This window comes from Podarcis cretensis (genome assembly GCF_951804945.1).
Source record: "Podarcis cretensis genome assembly, chromosome: 12".
NCBI lineage: Eukaryota > Metazoa > Chordata > Lepidosauria > Squamata > Lacertidae > Podarcis > Podarcis cretensis.
In genome coordinates, this window is record NC_137181.1 from 8,866,709 (window position 1) to 8,888,788 (window position 22,080).

General features: G+C 43.2%; 1 protein-coding gene and 1 long non-coding RNA gene across 2 annotated transcripts in view; both read left to right on the plus strand.

Moving 5' to 3' along the window:
* CTDSPL (CTD small phosphatase like) overlaps positions 1-22,080 on the plus strand; it is a 68,632-nt gene that overhangs the window by 32,258 nt on the left and 14,294 nt on the right. The window contains exons 2-5 of the mRNA XM_079947023.1: positions 9,494-9,648; positions 13,433-13,465; positions 16,889-16,990; positions 19,655-19,711. Coding sequence (XP_079803149.1) covers positions 9,494-9,648; positions 13,433-13,465; positions 16,889-16,990; positions 19,655-19,711 — 347 coding nt within the window. The remainder of the gene's footprint in view (positions 1-9,493; positions 9,649-13,432; positions 13,466-16,888; positions 16,991-19,654; positions 19,712-22,080) is intronic.
* Positions 14,409-14,638, plus strand: LOC307199393. The gene is made up of 2 exons (XR_013831964.1): positions 14,409-14,453; positions 14,508-14,638. It is a non-coding gene; the product is annotated as an uncharacterized lncRNA (long non-coding RNA).

The window sequence follows — 22,080 nt, forward strand, 5'->3', positions numbered from 1 at the left end:
GAAGGACACTGACAAACTGGAACGTGTCCAGAGGAGGGCAACCAAAATGGTCAAAGGCCTGGAAACGATGCCTTATGAAGAACGGCTAAGGGAGCTGGGCATGTTTAGCCTGGAGAAGAGGAGGTTAAGGGGTGATATGATAGCCATGTTCAAATATATAAAAGGATGTCACATAGAGGAGGGAGAAAGGTTGTTTTCTGCTGCTCCAGAGAAGCGGACACGGAGCAATGGTTCCAAACTACAAGAAAGAAGATTCCACCTAAACATTAGGAAGAACTTCCTGACAGTAAGAGCTGTTTGACAGTGGAATTTGCTGCCAAGGAGTGTGGTGGAGTCTCCTTCTTTGGAGGTCTTTAAGCAGAGGCTTGACAAGCATATGTCAGGAGTGCTCTGATGGTGTTTCCTGCTTGGCAGGGGGTTGGACTCGATGGCCCTTGTGGTCTCTTCCAACTCTATGATTCTATGATTCTATGATCAGTGTATGCTGACCAACGCACAGTCTTCGCAGTAAGGCTCTATTCCAATGGCATGAGTATCACAACGGATCTGCTGCAGCCTTCATCCACCTTCACAGCTGTTGTAACATACCACTTGTTACCTTCCGCATGTTCTGCTGTTGAGGACTTCTTGGATCATTCTATGTCTGCATCTATTAGTACAGCGTTGAAAATTCCCTTTGTTAAAAGGAAGGAATGTTTTCTTTAGTAGAACAGAATTCTTTCTTAGGAAATAGTAATCACAAGCAATAAAAACATGAAGCTCAATGCCATGTAGAACTTCACTACAGTGGTACCTCAGGTTAAGTACTTAATTCGTTCCGGAGGTCCATACTTAACCTGAAACTGTTCTTAACCTGAAGCACCACTTTAGCTAATGGGGCCTCCTGCTACCGCCGCGCCGCCAGAGCACGATTTCTGTTCTCATCCTGGAGCAAAGTTCTTAACCTGAAGCACTATTTCTGGGTTAGCGGAGTCTGTAACCTGAAGCGTATGTAACCTGAAGCGTATGTAACCTGAGGTACCACTGTATAGAATTTAGAATCAAAAGAATATATGTGAAGCCAAAATTCACCTGTAAAACAAAGCCACGACTAGAGATCCACAAATTTGCTGCCAGTGGCAATCATGTTTCTGAGACTCCGCGAGTTATTGTCTGCCCTGGTGCAAAATAGGCAAGATAAAGGGCTGGGGGAGCCAAAGGTATCATTGCTTCAAAAGGTCAACAAACCACAATGCATCCCAGCTGAAAGTTGTAGCAATCCTTCTGTGGATGCCTTTTGAAAAACTCCTTCGGAAGATTTGGCGAGCTAGCTTTTTTGGAATTGGCACTTTTTCTAAGACTTATTGTGGGTTGCTTGAGCCCCAAGAGAGGACCTTGTTGGTTGCTTGAGCCCCAAGAGAGGACCTTGTTGGTTGCTTGAGCCCCAAGAGAGGACCTTGAGTTCCCCTGTGCTAATATAGTGGCTGAGTGAACCCTGAGCCAGGAAACCCCTGTCCCAGGAAACCTGTCAACTCACAAGGGTTCCCTTTAAGCAAGCTGCTGCTCTCTTGGATTCATCCTTCTACCTACAATACAAAAATAGTGTTGGCCAAGCTTATTAGGCAGCCATATGATAATGTGGTGAAAGGCTATATTACTTCATTATTTCATTCTCTTATTAAATAAGTAATTATTTACTGCTACTGTTTTCCTTGCTATCAGTTAGCATATATGTGTACAGTGGTGCCTCGCAAGACGAAAAGAATCCGTTCCGCGATTCTCTTCATCTAGCGGTTTTTTCGTCTTGCGAAGCAAGCCCATTGACGGCTTAGCGGATTAGCACTATTAGCGGCTTTTAGCGGCTTTTAGTGGCTTATCGGATCAGCTGATAAGCGGCTTAGCGGCTTAGAAAAAGGGGGGGAAGGAAAAAAAACCCCGCAGGAACTCGCAAGACATTTTCGTCTTGCGAAGCAAGCGCATAGGGAAATTCGTTTTGCGAAGCGCCTCCAAAACGGAAAACCCTTTCGTCTAGCAGGTTTTCCGTCTTGCGAGGCGTTCGTCTTGCGGGGCACCACTGTACCTTACTATACAGAGCTACTGCATATCCGTCTGCCACTTAACACTATATACATTGGGTTTTATATTCATCTGTAACTCTTCATTCGTTGCTTTATGATGCTGTCTGCATATTCTGTCATTTTAACTCTGCTTAAAAAGAATAGAATCCTAAGGGTAGTATGACAAGCCAATTTATCAGCAGGACTTACAACCACCTTACTTGCTCGTACATGTGGCACATTCTTGGCTGTGTGCCTCTCCTTTAGTGCAGTTACTACTGTGAAACACTCATTTTGTACTCACACACATGCACTTTAATACAGGGTAGCTCTTCACTGCTTGGTTAGGCAGCTGTTCTTTTGACTGATCTATATTTAAAATCCAGTAAAAACATCTCATGCTTTTGGAAATAATAGCAATTTGGACGTGGGAAGGTGAGGAAGCCGTAGCTGGCTTTAAAAGCTGCATTGATGTTTTGACTTGAAAGTGTCTCCAGAAAAATGTCTTAAGTAGAGTGAGCGTCTTGTGGAGTGGCTGCAAATGTGACCGAGAAAGCAAACGGGGGGTTTTATTCGTTCCTTAGTGATCGTTCTGCTACACCTTTTGGAGCCTTTACTTTTTTGGAACGTCTGTCGTATGGAAGAATGAGTTTTTTCTCCCTCCTTGTTGCTGAGTTGGCTTCTCTAAATGCAAACTCCTGAGCATTTGGCATTTTTAATATAAATTTGAGTAAGATTTATAGCACCTGTGCAAACAAGTGTTGCAGGTGAGCTCCCCTCCTGCTTCTCCCCCACCCCCAATTGGAGAAACATGGCTGGGAACTCTAAATGTTACTGTCATGCACCAGGAATGTTAAATGTGTTACCTTGGGGATTGGAAGTTGGAGTCGGTGACACTGAGTGCTACCTTTTGAGGCTCATCCTGTATGCCTGAGCGAAGAAGGAAAAGGGTGGTCTGCAGGCATTTAATAATATAATGTTGATACATAAATGGAAGCTGATGTCTCCTGTGCATTGAGATACAGAATGGGTAGTAGGTCTTTTCTTGATCAACTCAGAACTCTGTAGGAGGACAAAACCAAAACAGGGTTATGTATGGACCAAACATGTTGTGACTGGTCCAGAATTGCAAATCCTGGTGAAGCATTTGCCTCTTTGACTGCATTGAAACAATGGCTAATAAATGGTCTACAGATAGCACTGTTAGTGCCATTTTGTGAGAGTCTTGTTTTCTTCGCTCTTCATCGCCGTTCACACAGAACCTGTTTCATATCCTGCTTGGCTCTATGATGGCCCTTAGACAGTGGCACAAATGCAGCGAGTTCTCATTGTCCACCACATTAAAGTACCATAACAGTTTTGAATTGCAACTGTATAAACCTTGGATATCAATTCAGAATATTCACTATGCATTTAATCAGTAGCATACACCTTGAATATTCAAATGTAAAATTCTGACATTCAGGCAGGTTTTTTTACTGCTGGGGTTTTTTTTGGGGGGGGGGTGTTGTATAAGAAGTATAAAACAGTTTTCCAGGAATGCTTCCTATGTACATTTAAAGGTAATTTGTTAGCGGTCCTCTTTTTCTTAAGACAATAACCACAAGATATAAAATTAAAAGTTGTAAAGAGCTGATAAATTCATTTAAAAGGGTTTACATTCTCAAGTGTTATATCTCACACTTGCATCACAGTAGCAGACATAGTCCTTGCATAATTTTGCAAAACTATAAAGATGTCAAAGGTTATTCCAGAACATCTTTCCACAAGGAAATGTGAGTCAGTGGTAGGCTCAAGTCGTGTTGCTTTTGAGGCACATAGGCTATGAAGTAAAACCATTTCACATTAATTTAAATGGTTTCTTGAAACTCAATCTTGTGTAAGGTACAATATGGCCTATATGCTGCTGCGCTATGAAAATTCACCTTTGTATAGATTTCTTCTGCATTAGTTGTGCAACGCAAACATCTTCCTTGTGTAAGAAATTGAAAATTAGTAACACAGATCCACTGAGGCCTTAATAATGCACACATCTGCATCTTTAAAAAATATATTTGATCACAGGTAGGACCCATCTAGGGCAGCCTTAAGTACAGGCAGTGACCGATTTACGTGTCTCGAATTGACGCGTAACTGCGCATTGCAGTGACCTGGAAATGGCCAGAAAAGACCTATTCATGCTCTGCTGACACACATGGGGGTCAGGAGCATAACCCCACATGAATCGGTAACCCTTCCTAAAAGAGGGTTGAATGGTCTAGGCCTGGATATGAAATGGCTCTCCACCACCCCCCACCCCCACCCCCAACACCTAGCCACTTTGCATAATGGTTTGAGGCTTCTTCCATTCACACTTGAGGTACTTGATGATCTGGTAGGGCTTATTTTTCTAGACCTTTTGCTTAAGAGACTTGCCTTATGGTTCCTTAATTCATTCGTAAGGTCCCCCCCCCCCTTATTTTTCTTTTAGAACCAATATAACTGCAGCTGGGTAATGGTTCTTTCTTATTTTAATTGGAGTTGGCCACACACAAACAGCCTGCATTTCTTGAGAGAGAGAACTGCAGGAAATAGGTAGTACAGTGGTGCCTCGCAAGACGAAATCAATTCGTTCCGCGAGTCTCTTCGTCTTGCAGTTTTTTCGTCTTGCGAAGCACGGCTATTAGCGGCTTAGCAGATTAGCGCTATTAGCGGCTTAGCGGCTATTAGCGGCTTAGCGGCTTAGAAAAAGGGGAGAGAAAGGAAAAAAACTCGCAAGAACTCGCAAGACGTTTCGTCTTGCGAAGCAAGCCCATAGGGAAATTCGTCTTACGAAGCACCTCAAAAGACGGAAAACTCTTTCGTCTAGCGAGTTTTTTGTCTTGCGAGGCATTCGTCTTGCGGGGCACCACTGTACTACCCACCACTTGCATGCCAAGCTGTGGCCCCCTCAGAAGAAAATTTGTGAAGATTTCAGCCATGTGGTGGACAGTAAGGAAACAGGTGAGCTGGAAGGGATAGAGTCCATTCGGCCTTGGTTGATCTGCCAGCCACCCAGGTTGCCTGCCACTACGTCTTGGGAAGGCAAATCATGAAGGTATGGGCCCTTCTGTTGCTAACACTCTACAAGAATTTTGCATGCTCTGGAGTGCAAAATTTACATACTAAGTAAAGACCTAACATGGGGCTTAGTCTTTGGTAAAATATCAGTGACCATCCCTTTTTGTTCCAAAATGTGTTTATTTCTGCCAGAAACTTTCAAAAGCCTGCATGATTTGCTCACATCTGAGTCGGATGGAAGCGTAACTCATAATAATAATAATAATAATAATAATAATTTATTTGTACCACTCTGGGGAATCTTCCAACAAAGATTAAAAATACATTAAAATCTGACACATTTAAAACTTCCTTGAACAGGGCTGCCTTCAGGTGTCTTCTAAATGTCAGGTAGTTGTTTATCTCTTTGACATCTGATGGGAGGGCATTCCACAGGGCGGGCGCCCTGCCTGGTTCCCTGTAGCTTTGCTTCTCGCAGTGAGGGAACCGTCGGAAGGCCCTCGGCGCTGGAACTCAACATCTGGGCAGAACAATGGGGGTGGAGATGCTCCTTCAGGTATACTGGGCCGAGGCCTTTTAGGGCTTTAAAGGTCAACACCAACACTTTGAATTGTGCTCGGAAACGTACTGGGAGCCAATGTAGGTCTTTCAAGACTGGTGTTATGTGGTCTCGGCGGCCGCCCCCAGTCACCAGTTTAGCTGCTGTATTCTAGATTAGTTGTAGTTTCCAGGCTCCTTCAAAGGTAGCCCCACGTAGAGCACATTGCAGTAGTCCAAGCGGGAGATAACCAGAGCATGCACCACGCTGGCGAGACAGTCCGCGGGCAGGTAGGGTCTCAGCCTGCGTACCAGATGGAGCTGGTAGACAGCTGCCCTGGATACAGAATTGACCTGCGCCTCCATGGACAGCTGTGAGTCCAATATGACTCCCAGGCTGCGCAGCTGGTCCTTCAGGGGCACAGTTACCTCATTCAGGACCTGGGAGTCCTCCACACCAGCCCACTCTCTGTCCCCCAAGAACAGTACTCATGTCTTGTCAGGATTCAACCTCAATCCATTAGCCCCCATCCATCCTCCAACTGCCTCCAGGTACTCATAGGACCTTCACTGCCTTCACTGGTTCTGATTTGAAAGAGAGGTGGAGCTGGGTATCATCTGCATATTGATGGACACCCAGCCCAAACCCCCTGATGATCTCTCCCAGCGCTTCATGTAGATGTTAAAACGGATAGGGAATAGGACGGAACCCTGAGGCACCCCACAAGTGAGGGCCCAGGGGTCTGAACACTCATCCCCCCCCACCACTTTCTGGACAGGGCCCAGGAGGAAGCCTGAGTTTCCAATCTTTTGCCTCAGAATGAAAACTACTCTTTTGTTGCCATAAGATCTAGAGGGGTTCATTTCAGGCCAGACCTTGTCCTGTAGGGCAAAACTGTGAGCTGAGCTTGCTTTGAGAACCTTTACTCATAAATGTTTGTTAGGGGTTTCTCTATATAAAAGACATCAAGTGGTTCAGGAAGTAATGGAAGGAAATGGTGAATAAGCTATATTTAATCTGCCACAAAATAGCATTATTAGTACTATGCACATACTGGCTAGTCTGATGTGTGCATCGGTTACTCACCTCCTTAGTCAGCAGTAACGATGCTAAAACTTCTGCAGCCAGAAAGTTGCAACTAAAGCTGTTGAAGGTGCAAAGAGGTTTAAGATGCATGAGCTGAGAAACATTGGAGAGGGGGAATATTTTGTATTGTACAGGGCAATGCTATTCAGTATTTTCTTTAAATCAGACATGTGCTTTGCCTCTATCTTAGGCAACAAGAAATTGTCTGCAGGCAGGTGCATGAATTCCATGTCCTTGAGCAAGGAGATTGGCAGAAGAGGGACATCCTAGCACAGAAACCAGACAGGCTTATGGGGGGATTCTCCAGCCTTCCTCTGACAGCTTCCAGCAGGCCAGTCACTCCTGTGAGTTTATGCTGGGTGGCCATCCGTCATGGATGCTTTAGTTGAGATTCCTGCATTGCAGGGGTTTGGACTAGATGACCCTCTGGGTCCCTTCCAACCCACAGTTCTGTGATTTTATGTAAAAGGCTGCATGAATCCTTCTAAGTGTTCTCCTCCAGGAACACAAATCGGTAGTCACACCTGGTACGTTTGGCTGATCCACACACACACCAAGTTTGTAGTGAAGTGCAGATAGAAAGTGTTTAGGGTTATTCTGCAGGAATAGTGAAACAAGTGTAAAATTGTTGCTGTGAATGCCTGGATCTAGGTCATTCAGTATGTTGCTGTAGGGCATTGCCACATTTTAGCTAAATGTATGTAGGCGCTGGCAAAGTGGGACCACACTGTAGCATGGATAAGGGTCTTGATTGCTTGCCATGCTAGCAGCGCACCTCCCTGTCGCACCGTTGTACTAGTGCAGGAAGTGAGCACCATGTTGTCCACTAGAGCCACTTGATACCCAGTCATATGCTCTGGCATGGGAACTCAGCTGAGGTACAGCGGTCTATAAAAGGTGGATCCAAATAGGTGGCTAAAATGTTTTAAGATTACGTTTTGGGCTTGTCTGACGCACTGCAGGCTCTACAAGAGGCTACATGAGCCAACAGAGGGACTCATGAAGTATCTTGTACCTTAACAGCGTGTGGGGAGAGAGGACAGCATTGCAAGGGGGAAAATATGTCTTAAGTTTAAGGAAAACTGCAGAATCAGGACCGGGTGAGCTCTTCTGCGACTGACAGATCTAGCTTGTAGCCATAGGGAATGAAAATTACCGTATTTTGTGCACCACAACACTCACTTTTTTCCTCCTAAAAAGTAAGGGGAAATGTCTGTGCGTGCTATGGAGGGAATGCCTACGGGTGGCATGCCTACGGATTTTCCTCCTCTAAAAACTACGTGCGTGTTATGGTCGGGTGCGTGTTATAGAGCGAAAAATACGGTAATCGCCTTCTGTCTCAACCCACAGTCAAATTCACAAATACCTAACACCCAAAGCCTCTGGAACAATTTGTCTACAATTTGACAGGGTTTTCTTTTTCTGCCCAGGATGACTTCTCTGGTGCCTCCATTTTTAGACCAATTGTCCACAAACACTAAAGGAGAGTAAGTGATCCCTCCCCCTTAAAATATTACTGGCGCCCTGGCAAGAATCCGCAGCTATCCTTCTGAAATTTAAGGTTTGGGTCCTCAGAAGGAGTAATCTGCCTGCAAACTTCATCTGGTTCTGCCCCAAAATGAAAGTTATAGCCTTTTTATGTTTTGAAAAAACCAAGTCACGTTTTAGAGACATCTAACAAAACAGCTCCTGATCTAGTTGATCCATTCTGAAGGGACTAATATATCTTCTCATTTCATCAACTTCTGTGAACTGGGGGAAATGTTAAAGTGTGTGTGTCTGTGTGTTTAAATTTCCCAATAGTGAATTTTGGGGAGGGGGGAGCAAAGTGGATTCAGACACCCAAGCTGAATTGGAAAGCTTCAAAATTAGCCTGAGCCAAATCAGGCTATTTCACCAAGTGCCAAATGGGGAACCTGAGCTGAATTTTGTGGCCTCTACCACCGCTATTACATAGTGTTTGTGCTATCCTGATTTTGGGGGGGGGTGTTTCCATGCACAGCTGGCCCTTTTGCCCAAGCACTATCACAGAAGGCCTTTGAAAAAACCTTTCATTTCAGAAGCAGCTTGCTATGGGGCATAAGGTCCTGCTGTTTGCAGGAACACATTTCACCCCCCCCCCCCCCATTTCGGGCTTGCATCACTGGTTCCCCACTTACTTAAATCCTAGCTGTCACAACTTAATTACATATACAGATCACATCCAAGGCCAGAGCTGTGTCCTGAAATGAACTTTTGAACAGGTGCTTTTGACAGTCTTTGAAATGCATGTGTCAGCAATTTGTTTGCTTGTTTTGTTTGGTGGTGGTTGTTTTTTTTCCTGAAGGGCCGCAGAGGCACAGATGCATTTCACATCTGCTGTGCCGACATAGTGCCATAGCCATTCCCCGTGTTTCTTTATTGCATAAGAAACCAAAGAACTGCTTCACGCATTGTTCTCTTGCTTGTTAAATATAAAGTGTGAACGTGATGGGTGTCAGTGTTTGCTTCAGCATAATGTGTAGCTTTGCTGTAAAAAGCCATGCAGTGAGACACACAGCTTAGCAAAATTCTGTCCAGTATATTTCTCTGGTATAACCTGGCACTGCTGTCTTGACACCAAACAGCCTTGAATAAAAGAGGCAACAATGCCTCCTGGCATAACTCAAAAGAAGATGATTAATAAGGCTTTCACCTTCAACATTATGATGTTACTTTTAAAGTAGTATGAACACCTGTAAGATAACTGACCCATTTTTTCAAGAGCCTAGGTAGCTGTTACACACCTGACTTCAAATGTTGCTTTTCTTTACAGTGTCCCAATGTAATCTCAGTTTGAAGAAGCAGAGGAGTCGAAGCATCTTTAGCACTTTGTTCTGCTGCTTTCGTGACTACAATGTTGAGCCACCATCTACCAACAGCACCAGTGTCCTTCCTCCATTGGTGGAAGAAAATGGCGGACTTCAGAAGGTTGGCATCTTCTGGCTAACTTTTGCTTTTTGGATTAATGCGAACAAACCTTCCGTTAAAAGTTGTGTGTGGCTGGATATCTTGCAACATCATTTGGAAACCACTGAGCTGCAACCATGACTACAAGTTTCTAAGGAGTGGGGGAAATGTTGCAAAGTATGGCAGTTGATGAAACCATTTCCCTCCCCCCATTTGAAACATAATAAGTCATTTGCAGGTTGCCACAGCTGTTGAAGAAAACAATATCACTATCAATTGCATGGCAAACCTAGCCTCTAGATGAAATGTCTGTGGTCTGGTTCAGGTTCACACTGCCCAATCAGCAAATAGGTTTCATGATCAGGAAGCACCCTGCTTCCTCCTTTCCTTCCTCAGTTTGCTGCAGTAGGTTTTTGTGATGTCATGCAGCCTTAACCAAGGATTTCTTCCCAACCACGGCTTGCTAGCTAGCGTTTCCCTTAATGAATTGTGATGAGAAGATGGAACAGTGTTGTTCCATTGCTGCACACAGCGTGGTGCTCTCTCTGACTTTCCTTCAAATCACAACATGCAAACACGCTTCAGAGGCCCAGCTCGAGGAGGCCTCCATATATTTCTTTCCACTTGGCGGTTGTGCAGCTCAGCTGGATGACAGAGCACTGCAGTTGCTTTCTAGTTAGTGCAGCACTCTGCTATCTGAGTCCGTTGCTCTCAGTGGTGGAGCCGTGCCATCTTTAAATCATCACAGGCAACCTAGCAACTACCAAATTACCAAACAGGGCTAAGCCTGCTGTGGATGTGCTAACTTAATATTCTCTCCCCCCCACCCTTTCCATTTTCCTTCTAAACTATTCCCAGTTGATACTTAGCTCCACATACTAATTCAGGTCTGGAGTTTAAAGAGGAGCCTAGGAATTCCATGGCAGCCGTTTGTGGAAAAGGAAATGATAAGCGCATGCAGGTGCATGCTCTTGGGTGAAAGGGCAGAATGTTTGGTTTGCATCACAGCTCCTGCCTTTTAACTGATCTCTTTTCTGCTATGCTGGGCAGAAAAACTTGGCCATGTTGACTGCTTGGGTGGGGGGAGGGAACAGAGCTGATCCAACAGTCTTTTTTTCTGGTAATTATGAGAAGAAGCAAAATGTGACTTTGCCTTTTCCCATATTCTTCATGAAATTGTGGTGAAAATTCAAGAAGATTGAACCAACGACACTTAGCAAGCTGTCGGGCTGACAAACGTTTTAAATAGAACTCACTTGAGGGTATCTTTTTCACACTAGAATAGAATGAAAATTTCCTGCCATTCGGTGTGACAGCAAACTAGCTTGAGCGGTTGTTGTATGAAGCCATCCTCTAATCGGGGGGTGTCACCAAAATTTTGGAGCATATTGCAAGCTAATGAAATTGTTAGTACCACATACACTGCAGGCAAGCATGTGCCACATCTTGTTCTATTATTTTGAATCAGAATGCTTCCTTCGAGCCTAATTTCAGTAGGTAAAGGTGTGGGTACCAGGGAAGGCCTCTTTGGTGATTCTTGCAGGAGTCCTACCCAACTGTGAACCACCAAGCCAAATGCATCCCACCAGCAATGTATTGTAGCTTGTCATGGAATTGACTAGAGGTCTCCATGAACAGAAGACTTATTGGGCCGCTTGTGGACCCCAAGTTGTGCTTGCCTGCTGCAAATAGTTGCAGCCTCCTGGCTACGCTGATAATTTAAAACAGTTTAATGGCCATGTTCAGATAACTCAGACAAATCTCGTGGATTTCCTAATTTTGAATTAATACTAATACAACCTGATTGTAGGTGTTCAGTGATTGTGTAATTGAATAGATAACCGTGGGTAAAACAGGAGACTAAACAGTAGTTTAAATAGAATAAAGTCAATTTTATGTTGAGGGTAATAATTAAAAGAATAGTTAAATTCTGAGTTGGAAGCGTAATGACAAATTCATCAAAGAAGATGGTGTTTAAGCTGCAGGTTCCTACATACTCTACCTCTTAAATGAAAAGGCCTATTTAGACTACTCGGGAATTTAACAATTATTCCTTTGGGAATTAATATGAAAATGCCACTTGAGCTGCAATCCTATACCCACTTGTTTGTGAGCAAGTGCCATTGAGCTCAGTGGGACTTACTTCTGAGAGTAAACACATATAGGGCTGCCTTCTTAGGCTCTGTAGAAGAATATCTGTGTTGGTTCCTGCCAGCGAGAGAACTGATGGTTATTTCAGAAACACCATTGTCAGCAGCAACTTCCATAGATTGCCTATTCCGGTGAAGTATAATCTTTCCATATATGAATTTACAGAAATCAGAGCTTGTCTCAAAGACACAAAGCATTGCACTGGAGTAACTTCCAGTGCATCAGATTGTCTCTCTTCCTCTGGATCAACAAATCTATACCCTAAAACTGGGAAAAACGTAGAACAGTGCTATGACAGCTGTGCTTGTCTCTCTTCTTCTGCCTATAAGCCCTTTAAGGTAGGAGGACAGGGAGGTCCAGTTTGTCACCCTGCTTGCTTGGGTGGACCTGTTATATTAAATGGAGAGTGGCAGGACCACACAACAGATGTAGACTGTTGATTCAGGTTGACAGTCTTCAGCCGTCAAACTAGGGCATTGCTAATCTCTGAGAAGGTAATGTAGGATTTGCAGCAAAACATCGAAAACGTATTTTCCTTGTGTCTTCCTTGCTTCAAGGCAGCGGCAACAAAGATATGAAACAAATTTAAGAGGAAGGAAATTGGAAGCGGGTGGAATAAGATTCTGACATAACCACAGTGACTTCAGTTGCTCAGAAAATAATTAATAACTCATTGGCATTGACACAACTGGAAGCTGTAAGAAAAGTGGAAGGGGGTTAAAGTTGTTTTTAAATATAGACATTATGACAAAGTGAAGGAAGTGTGGTTCACCAAGGCTTAGCCCCGAGGCTATTTATTTTATCTTATTTGTTAGACTTATGTGCTGCCCTTTATCATTAGATGTCAGGGCAGTTAGAGTGCATACAGAGTGCCTTTTCTTAAACCTTGAACCAGCCACTACACATCAGGAATCAGAAGAAGCAGTTTCCAAGCTCACATAGACTGGCCTCTCAGCACCTCTCATATCAAAAATTCTATTAAAAGGGAGGGGGGGGACTTGTCCTGTGTTTCCGATTCAAACGATACTTTGGCACAATTTATATAGTCCCAATTCACCAAGGCCTGCTTCTAGGCAAGCAGAAGGGCTCTTGTTCAACTCATGAGAACAAATGGATGTCAGAAAGCATGAGCGTCCGTTGGTTTTTCCAGTGAATGCTTTGTGTTTATAGTGCAACACTAAAATAATTCTGAGTTTTTAAAAGTTTGAAAGTGCACCCACCCACACGTGACAAGCTAGCCTGTCCTCTGTGTTTGAAAATATGGTAATTATTCTGAACACTAATTTTGGTTACTATTTTACTTGGGGATTTAAATCTTGGGGATTTAAATACTTCAGTACTGACTGAGCCCCTATGCATTTTCACTATTTACGAGTATTTTTTTGCAAATTTCTTCCAAATAATACTGTGGAGAATATAGGAATTAACAACTAGGGACCCACCTTTCTTATAAATTATTCTGTTCTATTAACTGGTAATTTTAGTTGCCATAGTTCTAGATCCTTTTTATTCATCTGGTTTCTTAAGCAACTTTTTGAGTTTCTGTTGGAATGGTTTGAGTACTAAATCTGATACTTCCACTTATTTTTATGTTCTTCTCTTTTTCAAATTCCTTACTCTGACAGTGACTTTTTTTTTCTCCTTTCCCCTTCAGGGTGACCAGATGCAGGTCATTCCCATACCAAGTGTATGTATTTTTATTCTTTTTCTTTTCTATTTTTGAATTTTCTTAATTTGGGGTTGGTTTAATCATTTATCTCTTGTGTTGAGTCTAGATTGATGAAGTAGCAGTAGCTGGTGAATACAAATCATATTAAAGGGAACCAAATGAAACATATAAAGGTCTTCAATCTGTCTTGAGCCATTCACTAAACCTTTGTCATTACACACTTTTTAAAAAATGGTTATTGCACAACAAACAGCATCAATTAACCCACAAGGTAACAAAATATAATGGATGTCCAATTTCTAGCACTGTACAGGCCTCCCTCGTGGCCAAGTGTAAAGGAAATTTCAGCTTCTCTTTTTTTATTTTGTTTTTTCTAGAGTTATAAGTGCCCATAACTACGGTATTTTTCGCCCTATAGGACGTACCGGCCCATAGGACGCACCTAGTTTTTTGGGGGGGAAATCAAGGAAAAAAATTTTATTTCCCCCCCAGGTTTGCGCAGCCATCCCCAAGCTAGAAGAGGGAGACAGAGCGCTCCGTCTCCCTCTTCTGCCTTCAGGGACAGCCTCTCTAGCCTCCGTGGGGCAGCGGCTTGCCCCGCTGTCCCCCGAGCTTGAGGGCTGGCGATGGGGAGAAGCAAGCTTGCTTCTCCCCCCCCACCAGCCTCCAGATCAGGTCGGGAAATAGCAGGGTGGCGGCGCTCCGCCTCCCCGCTGTCCCCTGAGATTTTGGGCTGCAGGCTGCTGCCCGCAAGCCTTGCAAGCCCGCGGGACCTCCCGCCGGGCTTGCAAGGCTTGCGGATAGCTTCCTGAAGCCTGGAGAGCGGGAGGGGTCGGTACTCACCGACCCCTCTCGCTCTCCAGGCTTCAGCGAAAGCCTGCATTCGCCCCATAGGACGCACACACATTTCCCCTTCATTTTTGGAGGGGAAAAAGTGCGTCCTATAGGGCGAAAAATACGGTACCTTAGCCTTATTGGACCAGAAGAGAATTGTTCCACATTCTTGGTGTTCCTTTAATCCATTTCCCAGTGGGCTTTAGAGTTGCACCGTAGATTTAAGCACCCTTCTATCCAGTGAATTTTTTGTCACCTGTATCAAGTACCTTCACATCTCTTTTTTCTGCCCATGGCAGCCAAATTGTGCTGGCACCCACAGCACCTTTATCACAATACTGGCACCTTTTTTTAAAACCCCAAAAAGTACTGCTTATATCACTTTAACAGTCATGACTTGTCCCAAAGAATCCTAGGAACAATAGTTTATTAAGAGTGCTGGGAATTGTAGCTCTGTAAGAGGGGTCTCCTGACATCCCTCAGCACCCTTAACAAACTACGTTTCCCATGATTCTTCAGGTGAAGCCATGGCTATTAAAGTGGTATAAAGGTAAAGGGACCCCTGACCATTAGGTCCAGTCATGACCGACTCTGGGGTTGCAGCGCTCATCTCACTTTATTGGCCGAGGGAGCCGGCGTACAGCTTCCAGGTCATGTGGCCAGAATGACTAAGCTGCCTCTGGCAAACCAGAGCAGCACATGGAAATGCCGTTTACCTTCCTGCTGGAGCGGTACCTATTTATCTACTTGCACTTTGACGTGCTTTTGAACTGCTAGGTTGGCAGGAGCAGGGACCAAACAAAGGGAGCTCACCCCATCGCGGGGATTCGAACCGCTGACCTTCTGATCGGCAAGCCTTAGGCTCTGTGGTTTAACCCACAGCGCCACCCACGTCCCTTAACTCACCTTAACTCACCCGTGTCCCTTAAGTGTTATAAGCATGCTTTAAATGCATGGTGTGAATGTGACCTTGGTGGCTATAGAAAATTGCTTACCCCACAAGAGCATGCAGCCAAAGCTGCCTATAGCAAACCAGCTATGTGTCAAATTCCTACCACATCCCAACTACCTCACATTTCTGATCAGTTTACAGGTGCGTAGTAGAAATCCCACTACCAGCAGCCCTGTTGTTGCAGCACAATAAAAGGATCTCCATTTTCAGCTATCTGGCTACACACAGAGACTTAAAATAAACACCCGTCAAAAGATAAGCCACCCCTTACAGTTCTGCAATAGCCTTATTCAGCGGCCTGGCTTTTATTGTGTTGTGTGTGTTACATTGCAGTGACTGCCAGAACAAAAGGCTGTTCATGTCCAAAGTACATTTGCAAACACTTGGTGGCCACCAGGCAATGAAGGCCTTCCAGTGTAGATAAATATTATGTACATACTGTTTGAAATCTGATTCTGTTATGAATCAGCCATTTGTGTGACTGCTTCTAGTCTGTTATCAATCGGAGGCCTTAATCTGCTACCCGTGCAGGTACTTTCCATGTACTTAAGGGGAGTTAGTTATGGTTGGCAGGGACTCAGTACCTTGGCTCATTTGGGGGGTGAGGGGGGGGGAGTGTTTGTCATCTTCCAGTTAGTTGAGGAAATGCTATCTGATTTGGCCATACCAGATTTCTGCGGGATTTGTTCATCAGCATAAAAATCACCACTTCATGGGAGGGGAAGAGTGGGCAAAGCTCCTGTCGAAAGATGCAGTAACAGCAAAACGATTGCCAAGAGAGAGGGAGGAGGGATCATGCTGTCGATCACCTCTTTAGAGCATCAGTTGCCTCTGGCTCTCATACACACATATCCCGAGAAGTTGGGAGAGGACTGTTCATGCAGGGTTTTGCCAAACCGGGTCCCATGTTTCAACTGTGTGTTTGTGTGTGAGAGAGAAAGAGACAGAGAAGCCAAACAATGGGATAATTTAATCATCGGTGAAACTATACAATACCTTGACAGTTCTTTTCCTGTCCCATGTTGAATTGAGGGTCCATCACACTCTGACCACAGAGTAGTAGAATCACTTGAGCTATAGGGAGATTTACTGTGGAGCTCAGCTTTGGGTTTCTTAAGAAAAAAGATTAAAAGTGGGATTACGCTAGGTTTCATGAAGAATCGTTTCTCTCATTGCATTTTTGTTAGTCCGTTATGAACTTTAGCTACTGGTTGTTGTGGAAGAGATTGTGATGGGTGGCGTTCCACGAAGATTATTCCTGAAGATCTCAGGAATTCCTTCAGAATTGAGATTCTCTTCATTCTCATTGTTTATGAACAGGATTTTTTGTAGCAACACTGAAACCCACACACTAACTACACAAGTCAGTGTTTTCCGTCTGCTGCACTTCCCAAACACCTAAATACATAACAAGAGCCCTGTTGAATTAGGCCAAAGTCCCAACTAGTCCAGCACCCTGTTCTCACATTGGCCAGCTAGATGCCTATGGGAAACCCAAAAGCAGAACCTGAACACAACACCGCTCTCCTCACTTGTGATTCCCACCAACTGCCCCCAACATGTCCATGTTACTCATCAGTGCTAATTACTACTGTAATAACTTCTCTGGGGATATGTTTCTAATAGTGCTTGGTCTTCCTGTGTCTTCCATTCAGCCACCAGCTAAATACCTCCTGCCAGAAATGACAATATCTGATTATGGAAAGAAATGTGTGGTCATTGATCTAGATGAAACACTGGTGCACAGTTCATTTAAGGTATGTGTTCTATTTAGTATCCTTTGTGATAGGCTGGTAGATGCATGTATAGGCCATAACTGTCTGAAGAAACACACACAAGTCCTACAATGGAACCTACTCCTACCTCTCCCCACCCCACAATAGTTGAAATATTAAGTGTTGGGATCCAATGCTGGATGCATCTGTTTTGGAAAAAGGGAGCACATGTCTTACAGCATTTAGTGATGATTTAGATGTATGACTAACCATGGCAGAGAGAGAACTTCCACATAGCCTCAAAGCTTGGTTCCTTTCAGTGAAGCCACCTCACACAATGAGCTCCAAGTGATGAGAATTCAGTGGGAATGCGCATGTGAAGCCTGTAGGCTTTCCGGTAAGGGAAAACTTCTGTAAAGAAACTCTGCATTCCTTTGTAAGGCAGATAAGAGTTGAATGTTCCTCAGCTAGCTCTGCAGCCGTTTCCAGGAGTGCTGGCAAAGGAACGAGGCTTGCCCTGATCCATGTTTTGTCTCTCTACCTAGTGGCCATCCATACCTGGCATTTTATGATGGCACCAAGACTTCGTTTCCTAGATAGTCTGTCTGATAAAGGGCTGCTGTGCAGGATAGTGGAATGAGAAGCTTCATAATGGGGGCTTTAACAAATCCCTGGGGGTCTCAAAAATGGATATAGGTGTGTGTTCTAGTATTTCAATTTTCGTTTAAGTCTCCCATTTTGAACAGGCACTGTGTTTAAGTACTCATGATACTAACTGCTTTATTTTGTGCATGTACTTCAGCAAATAGATTATATACCCTCAGTCCCCATCTTAACTCTCTCATCGTCTCCTAGACTCAGACTTTGTGTGTGTGCACAAAGTGACCACCTTATTAGTTCGTTTCACCTCATGCATATGTTGAAGTTGCCTGTTGCCCACAAAAACGTATGCTCAGTAAAACAGCCTCCATAAATTTTGCCTTGGCTTGGCAGCCAATCATTGTTTCCAGGAGCTAGTGCGATTATCTCACATCCTCTAAATTCAGCCTGTCTCTTTTGTACCTTGTTTTAATACTTTGAAGATGAGGTAAACAACAGTTTGTCACCAATGTTACAATAAACGGCATGGTTGCCGTCCAGCAAGAGGTCATGTGACATGCTTTTGGGGAGAGCAAGCCATCTTGTCATAACATTTTTGACAGTCATTTAAAAAGGCTGCCACATCAGAATTTAGGTGGGGGAATAGCACTTCTGAATGATCCTCTATGTTAAAAAAAAAACCAAAAACACTCCCCACAGCAGGGTACATGGTGGAATAAATTTCTCCCACATCTGCTAGGGTTTTATTTGCAGTGATATTTTTTTTAAAAAAAAAAAAGTAGGAAAGTATTTAAAAATGAGATTTTCTCAAACGCAATCTGAAGTGGAGCAGTAAACCTAATTTTGTTGCTATGTGTAGACCAGGCCTGAAAATGCATAGCCTTTGCCCATTAAACATGGACACACCTTCTTTCAAAATGTTTGCAACATGTTCTGAGTCCTTGGTAAAGGGAAAGCCAACTTATTTTCTGAACACATGGCCCAGGAAAAGCTGGTGCAGTCCTCTCTTCCTCCTGGTGGTGTTAGTTGTTAGGACTGAAGTTCCTGCTTCTTTCCCCCTTTTGGAAAGAGAGTGCATCACCAAGGTCCCCTCATTTCCTCTGCATTATTAACCAATATTAACCAAGGCTGCTACTTTCCCCACTAACTGATCTGTGAACACGGATGTCAGAGAAATCCAGGAAAAATGGAAGCCGGAGTGAAAAATGACCATTTTTGCTTTTTTCGTGCTATGTCCTGAATGGAAATCAATCCAGTGGATAAGATCAGTGTTCTGCCCTGAGCCCAGCTTCGGCTGGGGAGGGCGGGATATAAATAAAAAAATATTATTATTATTATTATTATTATTATTATTATTATTATTATTATTACTTTCAGTCCACAAATGATTACGTTCTACCACTCTGTTTGCATTCTGTTTCCTTTGCGTTGAAATGAATGGGGTAGAACAGCATAACGAATCATAATTTATGTAATAAGTTACATAGTTTCAACGCAGCAGACAAGTAACTTAGTTTTTGGTGGAAGGCGAACTGCAGCGGAAGGGGGACGGCGCCGCATGTCATGAATACAAAGCGGAACAGAAAATGATGCCTTCTTCCATCCTTGCTGCAGGGGGCCGTTCTCAGTTTTGCTCAGACGAAGGGAAGGTTTCCCACCCTGCCCCTTCACGCAGCAGGCTGAAACCCTTTTCTCAAAAGCAGGCCTGCTTGAGAGGAAGATCTGCTGCCTGCTCTACCTGCTGGCTCTGTTTGTGGAAGCCAAGCAAGCTCCCCCCCCCCCCCTCCGCTGCCTGTATGAGCACCTGAATGAAAGCATCTTCTGACACCCATTGTTTCCATATTGCAAAAGCTGAAAGCACAAATGTGTTTGTGCAATAGATTTGGGTTTGTGTGTAAATATGTGAACAGGATAATTTTCCAGCTCTTTGGCAGTTGTTCCGAAGGAGTTTTCTGTGCCGGGTGTCGTCAAGGTTTTGCAGGCTTCGACAGGAGCTGTGCTGTCACTCCCAGTATGTTTCCCTGGAGCATGTTTGGGGAGCTTACGATAGTACAGACTGTTCATGGTTTCTCAAACTGATTTTATTTTCACTTTTACCCCCCCTAGCCAATTAGCAATGCAGATTTCATTGTTCCCGTCGAAATTGATGGAACTATACATCAGGTGAGCGTCGCTGTTTTCTATTCACAATTTCACTGGGTTTTGGTGTGCTGGTATTCCCGTGCAGCTTTTCATGTCTGGGTAGCTATTGCTGGGACATTGTCTTTCCCTCTTTATGTTACTTTTGAGAATTTCAGAAGTCCTTTCCCATCATCAGGAGACACGTAGTGATAGTAAACGTGCCCTCAGGAAGGGGAAGGAAATACAGTGTACCTTGGTTTACGAACTTAATCCATTCCCGAAATCCGTTCTTAAACCAAAGCGTTCTTAAACCAAGGTGTGCTTTCCCATAACAGCAGGGGACTCAATTTACAAATGGAACACATTCAACAGGAAGTGGAACGTGTTCTGCTTCCAAGGCAAAGTTCACAAACCAAAACACCTACTTCCAGGTTTGCAGCATTCTTAATCCAAGTTGTTCATAAACTAAGCTGTTCTTAAACCAAGGTACCACTGTAGCTGTCCTGTCAGGATAGAAAATCATATAAAAGATCCCCTTGTCTCAAAAGACCAGGAAATGATGGAACATCTTTTAACTGCAACTATAACTGGAGAAAAATAAATGCTCCAAAACTAGGTGGTTGGATGACAGGGGTTTGAGAAGTGGCCCAAATGATAACACTTGAGTAACATAGTAAAGGAAGACAGGCAGCTTGACAACTCGAAATGGAGTCTTTTTTATTATGTATTGGTGTTAACAAGACACCAGAATATGTTCATCAGTACATATTATTGAGGACATTGTAAAAGTGTGTATAGAAACTGGACCCATTGTCAAATAAGTTTATAAAGTGTTCACATGTGTGTGTGGCTACATGTTGTGATTTTCCTCTCCTGTTCCATTAAAAAGCCAATCATTGAATGCCTATGTAAAGAAAAACATTGTCAAATTGAAAGAAAAGAATGGATATGTATTCACCCTAGAGTTCTTTCCCACCAGTTGGGCATCTAAAGAAAGGTGTCAGATTATGAAAGGATGGAGTTTGAGAACTAATTGACACATTAAAAATAGCATGTCACTAGGGCCAGATGGCATTCACTTGAAAGTCTTTGCACTCGGATTTGAAATAGCTGAACTGTTAACTAGAATATGTAAGTTATCACTAGAATTGCAGAGGAAAGGGGATCTTGTGTGTGTATATACAAGGTGAAAGGGTGCGCACTCAGAGCACTCAGTTCTCGTTAAGAACTTTGAACACAGACTTTTTCACATAACTGATTCACTTGACTAGAAAACTTCTGCCTTTTCCCCATCTAGTTGATAAAACTGGTTTCTCTAATGTATCCACCTAAATAGAATGGGTTAAGGTATGGCCATGGTTCTCAAAGAGTGTGGCAGGAGAGGATGGAAAGTGTGAGAAGATTCAAAGACAATCAAATAAACAAACATTTCAGTGTAGTATAGCATATATATATATATATATATATATATATATATATATATAATTTGCAGATTGTGGATAGATATGGAGCAGGGATTTTCAACTCTGACAAATATGAAATATCAGAAAATAGAAAGGCTTCTTTGTGTTGATGAGGATATAAGACTGTGTTTGTCTCCAATTAGACCTAATATAAATGAGATTACCCAGCAAAATGCAAGCTTGCCCCTCTCATTGAGTTTGTATACATACTTAAGGTACATATATAAGAGGCTCGTTTCTAATTATTTGGGAATGATTCATGTTCTTATATAGCTGCACTGTTTTCTTCTTTCTGGATGTCCCATGATCATATTCTAAAGTAGTTGTGTTGTTATGTTACAAATCAAGCACTGCTGGAAGTTGTTTCTTTTTGTTTTACTGTCGCAATGTATTTCTTGTCGATAACAAAATTCAGTATGGCGTGAACAATTTTTTATTATGAAAGTGTTGCCCAGAGAAAAGCCAGGAGGAAAACTTCAACTAAGATGGCTTGCTTGTTACATTCTTGTTTAAATTGGTTTTATTGGAAACTGTTATATTTTATAAACACATTTTGTTGTTCAGCAGGATAAAAATGTTTTTCCAATATGTATCCACACCATTCATTTAATCAGTTGTATTTATGAAATTTGCCCTTTCTCCCAAAGCAGTGCAGGGAACCAGTTCTCTCGCTACAGACTTAAAAGGGGTGGACATTCATTCTTTTATCCAAAGGAGCCCTGGGAATGGCAGCTCTGTGAGGAGACCTGAAGTTCTCTTAACCATCTGATCCTTCATTCCCATGATAGTATGGGGCAAGCCATGACAGTTAAACAGATTTAAAACTAATATATATTTGTTGTTGTAACAGGACCTGGGTCACTTGCCACCCACAAATTCCAATCTTTATTTATCAGTTCTCTCTGCCTAATCAGTCTCACGTGCCAAGGTAGTGCTTTCCAAAGATAA